Raw genomic sequence first — 19,616 nt, forward strand, 5'->3', positions numbered from 1 at the left:
CTGAATGGACAAAAAAACAAAACAAAACAAAAAAAAAAAACACAAAACATGAATTATTTTGATTAAAACTCCTGTGTCTGTATCCACCTGATATAATTCGGGTTGTATTAGCCTTGCGATATGTGTATAATGAACAGTAACTGAATGCTGAGTTAACTAATGTGACTAGCATAAAATCCTGCAAACTTTTTGTGCATTCAAAGTACTCAACATAACTATAGACAGTGAAAATTAAGATCTAAAGCTCCATATAAATCTCTGTCCGTGGCTAAATTGTGCCCGCTAATTTCAAATGTCTGTGAACGTTGCGTTTTGAGTAAAATAAAAGAAAATTTAAGCTTAAACTTACGTTTATTTGATGTGGAGAAAAATAGGATGTGCTGTGCTGTGCGACATGTATCCATCCGCTGCGCAGTATATTATGCAATGAGGCAGCAGGTCGAACAACGACCCAAGCGGAGTGATATAGTGAGGACTACACCCAAGTGCCTGTCCGATAGCAGCGGCTTCTCTTCGTTGCCTAGACCAGAAGAAAGCCGGGACGAAACGGAGCCGGGGGGTTCTGCTTGCTGGAGGCCCGTTTAACCACTGCTAGATACAGCTTCCTCGCGGTTTCTTCGTCGCTTAAGAGTCGTCTGTGACTTGACCCTTCATATTTTTCATCTTACAACTAATTTGCAAAAATGTCCTGGCAAAGCTACGTGGACAACCTGATGACTGATGGCAGCTGCCAGGACGCGGCCATTGTTGGGTACACTGACGCCAAATACGTCTGGTCATCGCATTGCGGCGGTACCTTTTGCAATATAACGGTTAGTACGCTCTATGTGTGGGTATGTAGAATAAAATTGGAGAGAAATGTACGTTTTGCCCTCTGCTGAGTATGTCTGCATAGCCAGGCCTCGTTGAATGGTGATAAGGCGAGCAGTGTGGTACACATGGTATCCGGTGGTCACACACAAGATGCGTTGGCACCCTGCCACCAGCCTTGGTCGTTTCTAATACGGCCAGTTATGTTTTAATGTGATTATTTAACGAAATTAAAAATGGGTTTGATTCCATTTCACCGCAGCCAAGGCAGTCGGAGAAAATCCAGACAAATTCCAAGCTAACGGTACCGTTACCGCGAACAGGGGCTAACGGGCTAACTTAGCAGCGCTAGCATCGCAGCTACCGTTATCTAGCCATGTTTTCTTATGGACCCGGACAGATGAAAGGAACGACTCGGATAAAGCATGGCAATTTCCACCATCCAGTTATCAGCCAACAGTATAATCTAAATGACCATATTATGTGTTTTTCATATCTGTGCTTGTGAACTTAAGCAGATACTTGCATCTTCTAGCAGTGTGATGTTAACATTGATTAGCAGACCATAGCTCGCGGTTAGCTCAAATCAGGCCGGTCATCCCCATTGGAAAATCATTATCAGCTAACATCAGCTAACGCTAATAGCGCAAATGTTAGCGCTCCTCGGGCGCGTAGCCGACGTGCTTCCGTTGGTCCTTTCTCGTCTTTTTTCCTACCCTGCTTCTGTGAATCACACTGCCGCTGCCGCCCCTTATTTCCAATATGGCGGATGCGCTCCCATTGTCTTATTCATTTTGTTCATGGGGGCTAAACCAGGCGTCATGTCTCGTTATCATTTGTGGCACCGATTCAGGCGTATTCGCCACAGATTTACTGGTCCTATAACATGACACGAGCAGACCTCAGCAGTTGGGAGCATTTATGGAAATTACCTCGCCAAAACAATCGTCTTCAGCGCTTTCTTGAGACTCCATTTTGTCTGTTAAATAAAATATCGGCCAATGATTTAAAAATGTGTTGATGAGTAATTTATAGGCCATAGTCAAAGTGGACCACCGCTGTGCCACTTTGAAGAGTCTTTTAGCTCCGAAATAAGCCATGCTACTTACGGATGAACCATGGACGAGTGTGCTGCTGTAACTTGGGAGTGTCCTCTCGGGCCACTGGGGCAGGGATGCGTTATCCGCTGTAGACGGAGTTTGTACAGATTTTCTTTATTTTTATTTCTAGGCAGTATTAAAAGGCCCGAGTGAAACCAGTGCCACCTGGTTACTAGTGCTGCCTAGCTTGTTTCTTTAGAGCTGGTGAGTCAGGCTGCTGTATCGAGGCAGAAAACGGACTGAAACGGCGGTTACAGTTTTGTGCAGGAAAAAATAATAGCAGAAATCCCTGAAGGAAACTGCTGTGATTGAAATTAAGTTACAGGCCCTGACATGTCGTTAGCTGCAATGCTAAAGATATCGGAGTCAGAAGAAAGCCTGAGTTTACATTTTTTCTGAATGGTTTCATGTGTGCCATGACTGTGCAGTTCTGGAGTTGAGGGCGACGCCTTTTGTTCCGCAGAATCCTGGTTTAATAAACAAAACTGCACTGCGGTTGAATACATTTCATATGTTTGTGAGTCGGCTATTAAAGTGAAGGTTAGAAGTTAGACCTTAGTGCAGATTTCCCGGCGTAGTGTTTTTCTTAGCGTTAGTGGGCCTGTGAGATTGCAGGAGCCACCCTGTTTTTACCGTTAGCTTGTTGTGTCTTTAGGTAGACACTGATCCATTTTCTTTTCAAGATCCCGTTTTGTACTCATTTGTATCATACACTTGATTATAGAAGACCTAAATATCAATAACAAATCATGGGTTAGCCTCAGCGCAGATGACAATGGAGCCGGTTTCTAAACTGAGATGCAGGCAAGATCCTGCTTGGTTAGCCACCAGAGCTAGCTACACGACTACAAGATATTTACCATTGGTTAATGTTGAATGCCTTTTTTGTTCAAGTGACATTTGCAGGCCACGTTTTTATCCTTTTTTGATTACGGTTGAGGTGTCATTTATGCCACAATCTATTTCTTATTCGATCACTAAGCTCACATTGCTGCATGTGTATTCAGTTTACATCATGGATTTTTAATATGAAGGGTTTGTAACATGTCGAGTCCTAGATTAAAAACAATACATACTCCTAGCAGCTATACATTTTTATGAACGAGATCCCATCTTTTACAGGCCTCTGGAGCAACAGTTAACCCTGCATAAATCTGACCATTGTGTACTTATCATGGGACACCATGTGTTTTTAATAGTAGCACAAGGTATCTTGATCTGAGAGTTGACCATACTGAATATTTCCAGTTTCTAAACAAGTTATTAATGAAGTGGTGCTTTAAGCTGTTGCCTGTTGCTAAAAGAGATGAGCAGTTGTACACTTGTCATTAAGGGCTCCCCCTGTGCAGTAAGGGTAATTGTAATTTTGAGACAACTGCCAGAGGTGGGCTCCTTCACAACTTTTGATTTTGTGTTCCCATCTAGCCTGAAGAAATCGACGTTATGGTAGGAAAGGACCGAGAGGGTTTCTTCACCAGTGGGCTGACCCTAGGCAATAAAAAGTGCTCCGTAATCAGAGACAGCCTCCAAATTGATGGCGACTGGACAATGGACATCCGGACAAAGAGTCAAGGTGGAGAGCCAACCTACAACGTCGCTGTGGGCAGGGCTGGCAAAGGTAAGCCTTATGTTAATTGTTGTTGTTTTTGTACATTTTAGTGGTGTTAAAGTGCTCCAGTAGTCTGCTTTTATGTAGTGCCATTAGTTTAGTTACATTATATCTTCTGTGTTGTCAGTGCATGTGGGATAAATCTTTAATCCACCTTTCCTCAATATATGACTGATTACAAGTCTGTGAACCTCATGTTTTCTTGTCATCAAGTGTATTGATTGCTTCTCAGCTAAGGGTATGATGAAGGAATAACCTGCTTTGTTTTAGCACAGAAAAGGTTTGTTAATGTCAGGAAGTCTAGTGACTCAAGGTAAACTGAAATTTCCCCAGATTATGAACAATGTATCTATGATGCTGTAAAAATTGAACTTCATTTACATTGAGTAAGTATTTGTGAGGGAGTTTAGATGCATCAAACAAATCTTACAAAACATCACATCTTTCCTACCCATTTGGTTTATCTCATAATAAATGATGTAGGTTGGACCTTTAAATCAACCTTTCCCCTGTTGATTCTGGAAGTAGAGATTATAATTCTACAAGTTTTATCTCAGCAAAAATAAAATCTATGTTGAAATGTCATTTTATGAGGTGATAAAATCCATGCAAGGGTACTATTCAGCCTTAAATAGTGAGTCAAAGATTTTAGTTAGCTATGACTTTATCAGACTGGATGCATATCAGCCAGAACAACAATAAAGCTGGCATGTGCTTCCTGCTCTGCAGAGCTGAAACACTTTTCATTTCTGAGGTCACAACTCACAGATCTTTATTTTGGAGGCTTCTCTATTCACTAAATTATAGTACTTTTAGAAATTGTGCAAAAATACTTACCTTTTTAGATACAAGTTGGAGACTGAGGCAAAATTTGGGATGAGATATCTAAATATTTTTAAAATGGGTTTAAATAGAGTATAATGGACTGAACAGCTCTTTAACGGACCAGTTCCTCTTTGAAGCCAACTAAAGTTGGTACCACTTTAGGTCCCAAGTTAGGTTTATGTTAAAACTCTGTTGTGAACTTGCCAGAGAGTTGTGCCAGTTTTCATGTTGCCTGTGTGGGCCCCAATACCCCGTCCTTCCAACTTCTCTCAACCACCACTTATACTTTGAGGTGAGACTGTAGCTGGTTCCTTTACTCAAAATACTGGGCTCGCTCTAAGGGCCAGGATTTCCTTTAAAACTTCCTGGACTGCATGCATCTTCCTCCTTCCTGGTTAACACACACCCTGCCCTCTAAAGTTTGGGTCTGTTCCCCTGCTCACATGCTTCCACTGTGTCTGTAACAATCAAGCACATCTCAGGCACGTCGGGGCTTTTTACATGTATTGAGGAGAGGTACCACAAGCATGCCACTGTCTCTGCATGTGTGCTGCATTAGTTCTGGTTGTTAGTGATCAGTAGAAGCTTCATTTTCCTAATCTTTTGCTGCTGGCATGGTGCACTTTGATTATAGTTTAGACAGTAAAGAATACTTTGTTCGTATAGAGTGCTATTAAGTCAGTACATACAAGACTACCAGCTCTTGACATTGATGTAAAATTCAGACTACCTTTAGTAAGTTAGAAAGTTATTAAGGGAGTGGAGGTGTTTTTGCAGCTATTTGGACAAGAAAAAGCAATTTTCTTAATTTGAAACACCTATTCTACCTACGAACAGATGAGGTTTTAAACAAGAAGTTTTTGAGAGCTAATGATATGCAATGTGGCTTTTGTCATACTAAAACATGACTAACCAGATGTTTACAGTAGCAGATTTTTCAGTTTAGAGGTGTTAATAAATCCATTTCCTTCTGTGATAATATAAACTTATCTAAAAAATTACAAATGCATAGTGGACAGATGAACTTCATTTAGAATGTGTTCATGGCTTAGTTAAACCTGGATCTTGTCAAGTTTGTGGCAGTCTTAATTGTGATCCTTGTTGTGAGGCCACATCTCACACTAGCATGGGAAAACTAGTCGATGAAAGTTTGCTTTGGGTTGTTGTGGAAAGTTGTTTAAATTGAGTAATGTTAGCACAGTGTAGACTACAGATGTGATTGTTTGCTGGAGAATTGGTGATCGTGAGAGCTTCAGAAATCAGCTTTGCATGTGTCCTTTACATGTATTCTCCTGCAGTGCACTCTTTGTGTTTTTAAGTGTAATGTCTGATGTCCTCTTGTTTCACCACCAGCAGCACTGATAAGAAAATGAATGTTTAGGCTCTGGACAGCCTTCAGACCACAGCGCAGCTCTGCTTTTATTTCAGTGTAGTCCTCTGTAGTCGTCTTGTCTGCATGTTGCTTCTTGGCTCTTCTCTTTCACTTGTGTGATCTCTGTACCTTCTCTAAATGTCCCTTATCTGTCTCTTTTCTTTCAGTCTTGGTCTTGGTAATGGGCAAAGAAGGGGTCCATGGAGGCGGATTGAATAAGAAGGCATACTCGATGGCAAAATACTTGAGGGATTCAGGGTTTTAGTCTAGTTTTGATGTAGCTTATGTGGCATAGATGAGGGAGAGAAAAACTTAAAAAAGAAAATAAAAAAACACAAAATTTAAAAAATACGGACCAAAAAAACCCAACAAATTACTGTCAAGTCCATGTTTCCTGCCCAACAGCCCCATTAAACAAAATCCCAGGAGCATTTCTAACAAGTGCAGGGTTCACACTCTGTCCTCAATGTAGCCCCACATTTTGCAAGGTGGCAATAAAAAGTATTTTCTTTTTCAGTCCTGCTATCACCATGTCTGTTCATTTATTTTGTTATTTTTCCCTTTTTGTACTCCAGCATTGGTTTTTGTCATGGGGAAGGAAGGTATCCATGGAGGGCAGCTCAACAAGAAAGCATTTCAGATGGCTGAGTACCTGAGGAAGTCTGGATACTAAAGCAGCCTGTACCCAGCCACCTAGCAGCTCACCCTTACCACCCTGTTGCATTTCACACCACTTCCAGTCCTAGTTGGTAGTTTCTTTGTTTTCTTTTTTTTTTCTTCTGCCTTCTCCCCTTCCTGTTTGTTATTCCCTATTTTTGTTGTCATCCTCCCCTAACCCGTCCTCTTCCCTCAACACACCTGTGCTGTGTACTCCGACCCCCTTAAGCACTATAAGTTGATCCATAGCAAAGATGAGCATGTTGCTAACAGGATGTCATGACAAATCTGTACTTATCTAAGACCAGCAAAAAAAAATCTTCTGGCCAAACACTGGTATGAGGAAGGCTTTAGTGTTGTGTAGGATGTAGACGTTTGTTTTTCCTTCATGTCATAGTGCCCATTCTTCCCAAATGCACTCCCACCCCGATGCACTTGAGCTGTAACCAAGCTCATCATGTCTTCCTCTTTTACTCTCTCTCTTTTCCCAGTTGTCTCTGGGAGGGCAGGCTGCATGCATATCTAGATCCACTGTAGCCCCCTCCTTGTAAACACGCACCCTTCACTGCCCCCCCGCCGTTCCTGCCAAAATGTTCAGTACCTTCCCACTCCATTTTTCCCTCATCCTGTTGGCTCTTAACAGGCCACATTACTAAACCTCGCAGTCTCATCTGCATTGAACTCCACTGACCCAGTCCTTCAACCCCTCTCCTTCCACATCCAAGGCTCCGACCTGAAAACTTGTTTTAAAAGGGTGGGGTGGGGTGGGGTGGAGGGTTGTGTTCATGGGGGGAGGTCAGTTAGTGACGATGAGCTGGATTTGCGAGCACTGGCATCATCAAGATGCGAATAACTTCTCCTGCCATCACAACTTCCCCAACAACATGATAGAAAACCCATGGACATTCCACAGTAACAATGGCTCAGGCACTTAATACTGTTTTTGTTTGCCAGCTCCTGTAATATATTTTCTTTTTTGATTTCTTTTTTTAAAGGCTGCCATTTTTGGACAGTAGATATCCCAGCATATAACCATCTGGAGTGTGTCCAGTTTATTTTTTTCTTTTTATAGGACCAAGTGTAGTCGAAGCTCGGGTGTTTATACAATTGCGCTAAATCATGTGAAGGATGACTGCTAACTATTTTCTGACAAGAAATGCTAACCTGGCAGTAAAACTCACTGTGGTTAAATATGTACAAGCTACATGGGAGGTAAGGGTGGGAATAAATGAAGAAAATTGTCATTTCTTTATTTTTTTTCTTTATTGTTTAGAAAACAAGCGACTGCATTTGTACAAACCCACGATGTGTTGACAACTACAAAACTGTGGAATAAATTGCCTTCTACTCTATAGTCAGCTGAGCTCTGGGGTATCACATGGTCTGTCCACGCTCAGTAATGCTAACTGTAACGTCCAACAGAATAGAAAAAACACAAACGTTAAAATGACACTCAATGGGAGATGGGATTGGTTGGAACAAAGACGCTTCTGGTTGTCTTGTAACTGCAGAACCTGTGTATCCTGTGCCATAATATAGAGAGATCTGTTGCTGTTGTAAGATGGATTTTACTCACTGTCCACTAAAGAGTCATTTCATTGGCACTTCTTTTTTTAGCTTCATCTCCACTGTTTAGACCTTGTGGGATATGTGTACTTATAAAAATACCTGTTTCAAGTCCTGTTTGCTGATTTATGTTCATTTCCTTTATCCTCACCTCTTTTTTTCTTACATCTGGGATACAGTCTCTTTAATGCATCTGATTTCATATGCATAAAAACCAAGAAATGCCATAAATTGATTTATCACCTTGTTTACAGACAGATCAAATAAATTTATTCCAACCAGATCAATGTTTGTTGTCCCTTTTTCAGACCTGCTGCTTTAAAAAATGTTTAAACCTCTCTGAAAGCTGCTTGTTTCTTCCTTAAAGATAGCATTGATTTCATGTTTGTAGGACTTTTGAACATGTAACTGCTTTGCTTAGCACAAAGACTGAAAATGTGTGCAGAAGTCAAGCTTGATTCTGTCCAAAGAAAAAGGGGAAGGTCTTCTTTTTGGTGGTTTTAGACTTCGGTGAGTGTTGAAAGTGAAACGGCACTGATTTAGGGAAGATTCTCAGATTACTACAGACAAAATGACCTGGAACCAGCTGATCTCTGGGAAAATAATTAAACATCAAGTTCCGTTTTTATCTTCGTGTAGTCTTGATTCAAGACACAGAGCCTAGAAGATTGAAATAATTAAAAAAAGTTTATGCCTTAGAAATCAATTGTTTTTGGCTTCATTCACTCTGGAACTTTGAAATATTTAGTACTGCTGTTTCCTTTATCTGCTATGTTGATGTAAGGAAAAATACATTTTGTCATTGACCCTTACAAATGTCAAACCAAGAATTCAGTAATTTTTTCTGGGCAATTACAACTTCGTTATTTTGGTCAGCTTATGTGCCCCTGATGTACAAAAACCTGTCAGAAAAAGCCAATTTGAACATGTACACGACTGATTAATTGAAACTTCACAGCCTCTAAACTGGCCTTTAGACTTTGCTGCATTTTATTAGTTTATGATGTATTTAGAATGAATAGGTGCAGTAATATGGACAAACTGAACAGGTATCTGAGGTGTTTACAGTAGATAATAATTCGGAACACCTTTATCCAGAATAGCAAAAAGGCCTTTTTTATACACAGCTGAAAGGAAACTGAAGCAGTAATGATCTCGAACCAGAATCTAACTAGCTACCGAGGCCCCCTAAGACAGTGGTTCTCAACTGGTTGAGTCACGGGACCCACTATCAACTCCTCAAAGAGAATTGCAACTGGAATATTGGGGAATGTTTTGGTCAAACAGATGTATTTGTTAAAATTAGTAGAGCTTGGGCCTAAGACAGTACAAGAGGTCTACCAAAAATAACGAAATAGGGCAAAACATGCATGTTTTATAGTCTCAGATGATTTTAAGCATTTTTTTTCTAGGCATACATCCGCAACCCACTGAAAAGGGCTTTGTGACCTGCGTTTGGGTCCCGACCCACTGCTCTAAGAGATCCCCTCTTATAACTGAGGCATCAAACTCAAATGAGCTGTTAGAGTGACCAAGTTTAAATCAACCTCTTTCTTGTCACACCTCCAAATGAACAGTGCAGCTGCATGCAGGTGAAAATCATAAACAAGCTTCTTCCTGTGATTCGATTCAAGAAGTGAAACTTAGTCATTACAACGTGAAATCTTTTAAGACTTTTTTTGCCTAATGCTGATGACACAAAAATTCCACTATCACAAAACCCTGGTCCAAAAAAAGGGTTTATAATACATAAAGGTTGACCTGTAAAATTATGCTAATTTATGCACTCAGTAACTGGTTGGAGCTCCTTTTGCACAAATTGCTGCATCGACGCAACAAGGCATGAGGCCAGTCAGTCTGTGGCACTGCTGAGTTGTTCTGAAGCCCAGGTTGCTCTGATAGCAGCCTTCAGCTCATCTGTATTGTTGAGTCTGATGTCTTTGGCTTTGGTTCCACTAAAAAGGCGCCAAGCCCTGTTGAAAAAAGAAATAAGTATCTCCATAAAGATGTGATTTTAAATTTTTGTAAGCTGTAATCATTAGACTATATTAAATTTAAATTCCTGAACTAAATCCACAGGAAAATGAACTTTTACATGATATCCCTATTTTCTGAGATGCACCTGTATGTTAAAACAAAAACAGGGCGTGCCAGTAGTTGAGTGGTTAAGGCGCGCACCATGTACGCAAGCAACCCAGGTTCAAATCTGGCCTGTGGCACTATTTCCTGCATGTCTCTCCCCTGTTTCCGACTCTATCCACTGGCCTTTCTCTAATAAAGGCTTGAAAAAGCCCAAAAATAAATCTTTAAAAAGGAAAAAAAAAACAAAACAAGGACAGCAAGTCTTGGAATAGAAATGGATTTGGCTTTTTGGTTTCATAACACCACAATAACCAAGTTAATCATTCAACACAAAGTTTCCTTGTCAAGTGTAATTTCCATTTTATTGAAGTGAATTCAGAGTACATACATGAGCAGGAAAACACAACGGAAACAACATTAACTGAAAAAAAGGCAAGAGGGTTTCATAAACAAAAATCAAGCAATACTGTGACAACAAAAATGGTTATTATAAACCATATTAAAATGAGATAAGGTCAGTTAAAAGTGTATTACAAGGCCTATCAACCAATAACTTTGTGTTCAATGAGGTGACAGGTCTGGAGCAGCCACATGAACTTAACCACAGGCAGCGTGGAAAGTTTTCTCCACACTTTTCAAATTGGCTTCACATAAACCGGAGTGACACAGAGAATTACATTCTTTGCTTGGAAGGTGTTTCTTAAACTGGTTTGTCTTCAGTTTGTCTGGGAGTGAATCTTTTTTGTAACAGAAAAGTTGTGGCACAGAACAGACTGGAGCTCCTAGGGGCTCCTTTAGAAATCAGGCTAGAAATAACTTGGCAAAAAACCCTCACTGTGGTTTTAAATGTTTCTATACTTGCTTAATGTACGTGTAGTTTTACAAAAAGATGCTGCATAGCGGTTCAGTGTAGCTGTATGTACAATAATGAACCCCATCATCTGAAACAGACAGACTAGGAGATAATCAAAGATATAGATGGAACTTATTGTGATCTTTTTTATATATACAATATTCTATTGAACTTTGTGTCAAGTTTGTGTATATGTGTGACTTCTGGACTCAGTACAGTATGACAGTCTACTGTACACCACCTGTGCTGTGTAATATGCCAAGTACGTCCGCTCATGATGCTGTGTCATCGGCACTTGTCCATTATGTTAAAAATAAAAACTTGATGGATATATTACAGTGTCTCATAAGCAGTGACAGAAAAACAGATGATGAATCCGTTTGGTGACCCCGGCAAAAGTCTCTGCAGCTGTGAGGTAAGCGAGAAAGGGGCGGGATCTAGTGACCAATCAGGCCAAACAACAATCAGTCAAGCTCGGGGCAGGTCGTCCTCGTGGTCGTGTCCTTCAGAGCATGGCTGCTGCATCTGCACCACCACAGTCTCAACGGTGACCTCTTCCTCGCTGTCGCTGCTGTCCAGCTCGTCGTCCTCGTACTCGGAGGATTCCTGCTCGGGGTCCGAGCGTGACGCCGCTGACATGGTGCCAAAGGAGTGTGCGCTGGTGGAGGCCAGAGACCTCAGGAGAGGGGTGCTCTCTGAAACCTCTTCATTCTCCTCAGGGCCACTATCCCCCTCCTCTGAATCAGAGTCGGAGTCACCTTGCGAGGGGACTACTTTCTGCTTGCACACCGGACATGTCTTCTTAGTTTTGGTCAGCCAGGGATCCACACACTTACTGTGGTAGGCTAGGGACAGAAACAAGAACAGAAATTCAAATACAGACTGACTAACACCTCATGTTGGTAGATTGTATCTAAAAACTTAACAGCGGTCACATTTGACTTTTTTTCATTTTTCAAATGCTAGGTCAAACTGATCATAATTATAGGTGGCATGTTCCTTGATGATTGCTTCTTTTCCATTTTGACTGGTTCTTACCTAAAACACCGTTTCTGCATTGATACTTGCTGTATCTTCAAAAACCACAAACCTTCTAAAAATATACCCAGACCGAAACAGTTTTGAATCTAGAGATCTGGCATGAAGAGTTGTCATCAGCTTGCCTGTGTCAGTGCTAAATTAAGGTCTTTGACTTTGAGCTTGTTGTGTCACAAGTCTAAGAGGTTAATGGGTCACATGCAGTGTAGAGAGATCACACTGACCGTGGGAACATGGCAGGACTCTGAGCTTGTCACCTTCCTCATACTCATCCAGGCAGATGGCGCATACATCATAGCTGTCTCCTGGATTGAAAAAAAAAAAAAAAGACATGCATTCAGATCAGAAAAGGACAGAAGAGATTAACTAGAAGTTATACTTGTTTATTATTGGCCAGCATAAGTGCAATATTTTGAAATACCAGTAGGATTCAATAAACAATTTCTGCTATAATAATATATATATATATATATATATATATATACACACACACACACACAGAATGCTTAAGGTTTCATGATTATCCCCTGGATCAAAAAAGGCATGTTCAATTTTGGCTGACTTTACATGAATAGCATATTTAAAAAAAAGCTTAAATGGGTGCTATTCTTGTTTCCCGTTAGCCAGTAGAGGTGCATTATTCTATAATAACTGTAAAACTCTAGATGTCCTCTGGACCAAAAGCCAAATCTATCCATCTATTATCTACACTGCTTATCACATTTAGGGTTGCAAAGGACTGGAGCCAATCCCACTTGTCATTGGGGGAGAGGTGGGTGGACTGTACCAGTCGCCAGTCGATCACAGGGCTGACATACAGAGACAAGTAGCCACACTCACATTCACATACAGGCAATTTAAAGTTACTATGTAACCTAATTAAAATGTCTCTGGACTGTGGGAGAAAGTCAAAAGACCCAGAGGGAAACCACGCATGCACAGGGAGAACAAGCTAACTCCACACAGAAAGATCCTGTCTGGCGGGAAATTACACTAAGAACATTTCTGCTTTGAGGCAACAGCACTACCCAGTAAAAATTAAGTTCTGGCTTACTTTAATAGAAAAATGATATAGCGTAAGACACAGGACTATACATAGTATAGCGACTATCAGTGAGCTTTAGTTGCACTTATTCCTTATTGGCCAGGTGAGGTTAATCATGTCAGGTATCTGTAAAGCTCCAATGAACTAAATGCTTTAAATAAATGATATTAAAAGTAGGTTCTATTGTTTTTCCTTGGGCCAAAAAAAAAACAAAATTAATTAATTAATTCTGAATTAAGTATTCTTTTAACAGAGTAACTGTAATTTTACTTATTTTACTTATTATTAATAGATATGTATACTTGGTCTATTTTGTCAATACATGTGCATTATTTTCAGATACCTGCATTGTTCCATCAAATCAAATAAGTATACATTTATACTCATCAGCTGAAATTTAATAGTTCTCTCCCTGGTCAAAATGACAAGATAAATGCATTTTCTTACTGTTTTTGACTTTAGCTTGACTGAACACTGTTGTGACAGAGTACTTAAATAAGCATCAGTAACACATGGTTCTTATTGTTAAGTGGAAGTGCAGTATTATGGATAACTACAGCTATTACATTGAAATCACAGCTTTACACTTATTCTACCAGCAGGTTGGCCATTGAAATTAGAGTGCATGTTTTAGTGAAAGACTGATTCATAAAAAGGTTTTTTTATTATTATTATTGGCATATTTATCTGCACCATCAGGCCTTAAATAAAAGTGACACACAAGCCATGTCCCTGTACAGTTAAGAAGTGAACTGAGCGAGAATGAGTGCAGTCACTTCCTAATAAATGTACTGCTCATCTTGGATAATACATAGTATTAGAAGATAATAAGGAGAAGAATGCCACTAGACCAGAAACAGGGTGTGACTGTGTGTCCAGGTTATTTTAAGGGCACAAAGATGAACTGGTTGTTTTTCTGTTTCCTAAAGACTGTTGACGTCAGCTGGATCCATGACAACTCAGGCAAAAAGGAACTCCAGCTGCTTTAATGCTGACCTTTCTTCAGCTTTTTGTCACTTTCTCTAATAGTTTCCATCTAATGCTTAGTCTACAGGGAGATTTGCTGCTTAACCACCAACAGTAAATTTCCTGATTTTACACGAGGCACAAGACTTTCTGCTCTGCAAAAGCTCAGGAATTTATCAACGCACTCCCTTTCAAATTCCACAGTGTTCTTCTCCTTTTTCTTCCTTTCCTCTTTCCTTGCCTGGACTGGAGGGAGGGAGGGAGGGAAGGAGTGGGGCTGTGGGCCGGTGTGTTTATGTAAGCTCTAAATGAGCATGTTTTCCCCCGACTGAGCTCTCTGTGTCCATGCCAGGGCTGCATGTGACCGTATAAGGATGGGGAGTCAGATCGACCATAACCCCCCACCTCCTCCTCTTCCTTCTCTCTCTTACCGTCAGCAACTTCAACTTGCATTCCCATTTCCTCCTTGCAGTTCTGTTTTCTCATCATCAAAACAGCTCTTCACACTCAATCCCATCTTAACTTTAGAACTGATCCACTTGTCTTTCTTTTCTTGTAGCTGTAGCAGCCCGAATCTTTCCTCTTTGTTCTCTTCTCCAAGGTGAGTGCTTGACAGTCAGGGTTAGGGGAAAGGAACCTTTTTACAGACGTGGGTCCATTACAGACTCAGGAAATGCTCAACGGTGGTACTAACTGCGCTATTCTGAGAGCTCAATGAACTCTGCTCTGGAGAGACAATAAAAGAGTTGGGTATGGTTCATAATGTTTCAGACACAAACTGTAAAATCATCCACTTCTGTTGTACTTTGGTCTTCACTTTTCTATGGCAATTAGGCTTTTGACCAACATACACTCCACTAGTCTATGATGCACAGATTTATTTGATTTCTTGATTTTTTTTAACAGTTTTTTAAAAATCCATGATTACTCTGTTCCTTCTTTGGTTTGACTTTTTTCAATTTATATATCTCATATTTCATATTTACTGCTTTTAAACTGAACCTACATAGGAAAGATTTTTCACAGATTTGCTGACACATTTGGAGTGATGAACATATTTAATCAGAAAACACTGCTACAATCACAGTCCGCTCTATGCGCTATGATGCTTTTGGATCTGTGTCCACAGCTGCTGTTTGTTACGCTGGCACCAGTATTAGGAATTGGTGCAGATCCTAATCATTAGTACTCACTCATAAAACACTGAAGATAAAGTACTCAGTTGGAGTCATGTCTGCAGTTTGGTGATATTTAAACATGAATAAGGGTGACAAAAGAAGGGCACACTATAAATATGCTCTGCTAAGTTACCAAGAGAAAGGATGATGACCATCTGATGACAATAACAAACTTTCACAAATTTTAATAGTAATTTTATATCTATACTCTGTATCAGTGGATATCCAACTGTAAGTACTTGCATGGGATGCTCACATCCTTTCATATTTTATACTCTGATCATGTCTATTCAGCATCCTTGCACTCTTTGCCCCTTTTGCAACCATACTATCAATGCTCACGGACTTGTATACAGTAGAAATAATACCTAAGAGCATGTACAGATTTCTATTGCTAATCACCTGCTGGCAGCACTCATTTACACATTGTTGAATCTCTCCGTTTATGTATGATTGCAGCCCAGGAGTCCTGGAAGAACATAACCTTTGATCCTTCATAAATTAGAGGCTGTCTGTCTGCTGATTTCCTTGCATCTATGGACCTCCAGTGCCCTCTGTCCCTGGAGATATGGAATCTGATGAGAATGGGCTGAGGTTCAGGCTGGGTTTTGGGACTGGTGTATGTTGAGCCCTCTAGATCTTTGTCTGTCCAGCTTTAGCCTCAATCTTAGGAAATTTTGGTAACCAGCTTTCCAAAAAAGTTGTTGGTGGAGTACCTTCCACACCTTCAGACTGACTGATAACACGCAAGTTATCCCCCTTGTCCCTGTTTTCATGGTCATCAATGTGTCCCCTTCTCCAAGGCTTAAATGTGGACATCATCTTGGCCGGTAACTTCTTCCACACCTGAAATTCATCCTCTGCTCCATTGCCCCTCTATCTGAAGTTTAGAAGTGCCACTTCATGCACCTGACATGTCTGGGACAGAGGACTTTGGTGATATTGTCCATGATTTCTTAAATAGCCTGTCTGAGGACAGGGTCAAGTGCTAGTCTTGCTAACAGAAGCTAGGTTAATTGAGCCTGCAGAAGTGGAAACAGAGCTCGCACTACATTCACCCTTGCCTGGATTTCTTTGATTTTTGGTGGCATAATGTCAGAGCAACTCACAAAATATCTGTTGATGCTCTTATTATAGCCTAATGTAAAGCCACTACGCAGGTACTGCTTAGAGTGAGACAATAACTGAAAACTATTAATGCTGTGGTGCTGAGCTCAGTGATGTGGACTTTCTGCTATGCTGCCACCTTGCTGCCCCCTCACTTATTTTAAATTCAAAAACAATGTTTACTTCCTTGAAGGGAAAAATATGAAGTACAGTGATCTTTTTCAAAATGACCTTAGAGAATGACGGAAAGTGGAGGTCAGCTGTTGTAACCTAGACACAATAAACGCTGGTAAGAAGTGAACTGAAGCTTAGGTTAGGCACTGAGTGCAAATCCACAGTGTACGGATACAGGCTCTTAAAAACTATGGCTAAGCTGCTCATCTGTGATCTTGATTTCCTTGTGAGTGTTTATTATACTGTGTCCTAACTGCATGCAATGTTGCATCACATTATATTGCATTAAATACTTGCTGTCCACACTGCATCCTTTAAAATGTAATTCCCTGTCCTGCAAATTTCAGGCTCCCCTTCTAAATAATATGAGATCAGGTGTTTTTATTTTAAATACAGAGAAACAGAAGTGTGGCTATTTGTATTGACAAGCTTTTGACAGCTTTAGGCAGAAAAGGATATTAATCCACAATTAGCTCCACTTTTTAATAGGGCTGGGCAATTAATCGCAAATTAAATTAAATCTCAATATGGCCTGCTGCAATTTTCAAATCACAGAAGGTGCAATATTGCCTTAGACTCATATTTGTGTCAAAATACTAGTTTGAAACTTTTTTGCAGCTGAGATGTTACGTATCATGCAATCATTCTAGTGGCATATTTTTAGAATAGTGTACAAAAAATCAATTTTTAATTTTTTTTTGTATGTTTTTCCTTGTTAAATATGAGAATTATATATAAAAAAATATAATTCCCTTTAATACAGCTGTTCATATCCAATTTGCAAATTGAGTCAAAAACATCACAGTTAGATATTTTTTTCACAATTGTTCAGCCCTTGTTTAATCTATCTAATACTGTGTTGGCTATTGTTTAGAATAAATTATAACTTGTTTTTGTTGGAAAATGCATGAGATGAGAAAGTTAGGAAATAATTGCATATTGAATTGCAATTGCACTATTGGGTAAAAAAATCGCAATTAGATTATTTTTCTAAATCTTTCAGACCTAGTTTATAAACAAGATATAAGCTCTTTTGAGTGAGCAAAGTAAATGGAAATGAAGGAAATATTTCTTTCTGACACTCCTGATGCCTTGTCATCTAGCTCTTTCCTTGCTCAATGTCAAGGACAGGGGATAAATAGGAATGGAGGGAGGAAAAATGTTGCAGTGCATCCGGTTGCATCAATGGCATGGTGTCAGGACACTACAATGGGTATCAGTGTACTTGGTCACTTATGCTTGGTGCCATTCGGACACAGGGTTAAAGTTAACAATGTATAGTTCAATAATTTCTTTGATGAGTAAAATTATTCTTAAACTGTTAAAATCATGGCAAATATTGCAAAAAAGGCTAAAGCTGTAGTAAGTATCAATTATCCTTGACTTTCATTAGCTTATTTTTTTGTTATTTTAGAGCACATACTCCTAAAAGTATTAATGACTGCACTATATGATATGCATGTGCACATATCTGGCGACTGTGGCTCAGTAGGTAGAGTTGACATCTCGCAATTGGAAGAACGTGGGTTTGATCCCCAGCGCCTGTGGTCAAATGTTGGTGCGTCTCTGGGCATTTCAAGACATTTAACTCCAATTTGCTCCCACTGCTTTGCCCAATGGGCAAATGAACTGGATTAGTCAATACTAATGGCAATGTATCTTATGCTAAATTATTTTGTTTTATCTATACTAAAACACCATTCAAATAGTATTTTCTCTGCACCAACATCACCAACAACATCAGAACTTTGATTGAACCAGTGCATCAGTGTGCCTCTGTTCTTGCTTGTGATAACATTCATAAATCTTTTCTAAAACAAACTGACGATCCTAGTGAGCTTCAGAGACTTTAAAAAATGGCTCAAACAGTCCCGGGACAATGCATCCAGAGAGAAACATGCAGCGCAGTGCTCTGCAGCCCATCATCGTTTACAACTCTGGTATGACTGTCCTTCATCACAGATAAAATTACTCTTCTCCTGCTGATCAAAGAAGTTATCGTGGAGTTTACCCACTACCTAATTCTACCAGAAATCAATTTAAACAATGTTAACACTGTGACTAGCAGATGAGTGCTGAAGTAAGCTGCTGGGAATCCCTTTACTTGTATGTTTTGGGGCCAGTAGCACATTGTGAAGGCCTCCGTGAGCCACTGCAGCTTCTTTCTATTTTTCATTAATCAGCGAGTCCTGCCAGCAGTCTCTGCTCTCAAAGGATCCAGGCTGTCCTACTGAACTCAGGATGAGCAGTGAGTGTGTGTAGTGAGCAGGCGAATGAAAGTGTGACAGAAAAACTGGTTAAAAAAAAAAAGAAAAAACATTTACTGCACAGTCCGACACAGCTTGAGCCAACCAGACGAGGGCAGCTGGCACTGAGGCCAGTATACTGAGAGACAGAGAGGGCTCCTCTGTCCTGACATCAACATGCCTCACACACCGATGGCTCAGACACTGCAGCTGCTCTTTTCAGTGTGTGTGCTCAGCTCCCCGCCTATAGTTTGGAGGCGGAAAACCGAGTGGAGTGAGTCATCGTACGCAGGGAGGGATCAGACTGGAGATCAGAGGTCAGAAGCGTTTCCTACCTTTCACGGATAAACCCAAGCTGAAAACAATCCCTCTTGTTTCCTCAGCCACTTCCCTATACTAGTATATGAATGTGTCTGTATGGAGGTGAGTGTGGTCTGGCTTTATATGTCTCAAACCAGCCGTCCAGAGCACCAAAGCTCACTGTCAAATGTCAGTCCTACAGCCTAAGTGGGGATGATGCAAGGCAGTGCAATAAAAGCAGGGCGAAAGTCAAGCTAATGGTGCTGTTCTCTGACAGCTGTGGCAGCTATTACATAATCCTGTACATTGACACAGGTCCTATGTTGCGCGCCGCTGCTCAGACTGGTATTGTGTGCCAATTACACGGGTTGTGTGGTTTTCATTAAGGCATTGTGTGCTATCCATACAGCCTCTCTTTGTGTGAGCTAGCACTCATTTCAGCCTGTTTCTCTACATGCATGTCTGATATTATCCAATGCAAACATCAACACCTTGAGCTCCGAGTTATACAAGAAGTGTCAGGCAGCTACTCCCACATTAACAGAGCAATGACAGCAAATGTTAAAGGTATAAATAATGCACATATGTAAATTCATGCATGCTCAACAACAGCTGAGAGGAAGATGAGAAAAACACCTCCATTAGTGCGTAGCCACCAACGTGTTCACAGAGCTGATGGAGAGGTCTG

The 19,616-nt window shown here is 40.4% G+C and overlaps 2 protein-coding genes across 3 annotated transcripts in view; one reads left to right on the forward strand and one right to left on the reverse strand.

Annotated features, from left to right (window-relative positions):
- The first annotated feature begins 463 nt into the window (after positions 1-463).
- Positions 464-8,222, forward strand: LOC121512119 (profilin-2-like). Of its 2 annotated transcripts, none has more exons than XM_041791181.1 (3): positions 464-812; positions 3,336-3,528; positions 5,884-6,232. In XM_041791181.1, the coding sequence occupies exons 1-3, from the start codon at positions 684-686 to the stop codon at positions 5,979-5,981; spliced, it is 420 nt and encodes a 139-aa protein (XP_041647115.1). In that variant the 5' UTR covers positions 464-683; the 3' UTR covers positions 5,982-6,232. The 2 variants fall into 2 exon arrangements, with proteins under 2 accessions (XP_041647115.1, XP_041647114.1); XM_041791180.1 differs by lacking the exon at positions 5,884-6,232 and adding an exon at positions 6,292-8,222 and having other exon boundaries at positions 479-812.
- Positions 8,223-10,367: 2,145 nt separating this feature from the next.
- The window catches only part of rnf13 (ring finger protein 13), a 71,280-nt gene continuing 62,031 nt past the window's right edge, over positions 10,368-19,616 (reverse strand). The window contains exons 10-11 of the mRNA XM_041791442.1: positions 12,137-12,217; positions 10,368-11,719 (exon numbers count right to left, since the gene is read on the reverse strand). Of these exons, the coding sequence (XP_041647376.1) occupies positions 11,343-11,719; positions 12,137-12,217 (458 nt within the window). The 3' untranslated portion in view covers positions 10,368-11,342. The remainder of the gene's footprint in view (positions 11,720-12,136; positions 12,218-19,616) is intronic.

Source organism: Cheilinus undulatus, linkage group 7 (genome assembly GCF_018320785.1).
Source record: "Cheilinus undulatus linkage group 7, ASM1832078v1, whole genome shotgun sequence".
Taxonomy (NCBI): Eukaryota; Metazoa; Chordata; class Actinopteri; order Labriformes; family Labridae; genus Cheilinus; species Cheilinus undulatus.

What these genes read in the sequence shown, in the direction of transcription:
- LOC121512119 (XM_041791181.1), top strand. Translation starts at nt 684, where the DNA reads ATGTCCTGGCAAAGCTACGTGGACAACCTGATGACTGATGGCAGCTGC. An exon ending in GTACCTTTTGCAATATAACG is followed by an intron (nt 813 to 3,335) that starts GTTAGTACGCTC and finishes GTTCCCATCTAG; the next exon opens with CCTGAAGAAATCGACGTTAT. An exon ending in TGTGGGCAGGGCTGGCAAAG is followed by an intron (nt 3,529 to 5,883) that starts GTAAGCCTTATG and finishes CTTTTCTTTCAG; the next exon opens with TCTTGGTCTTGGTAATGGGC.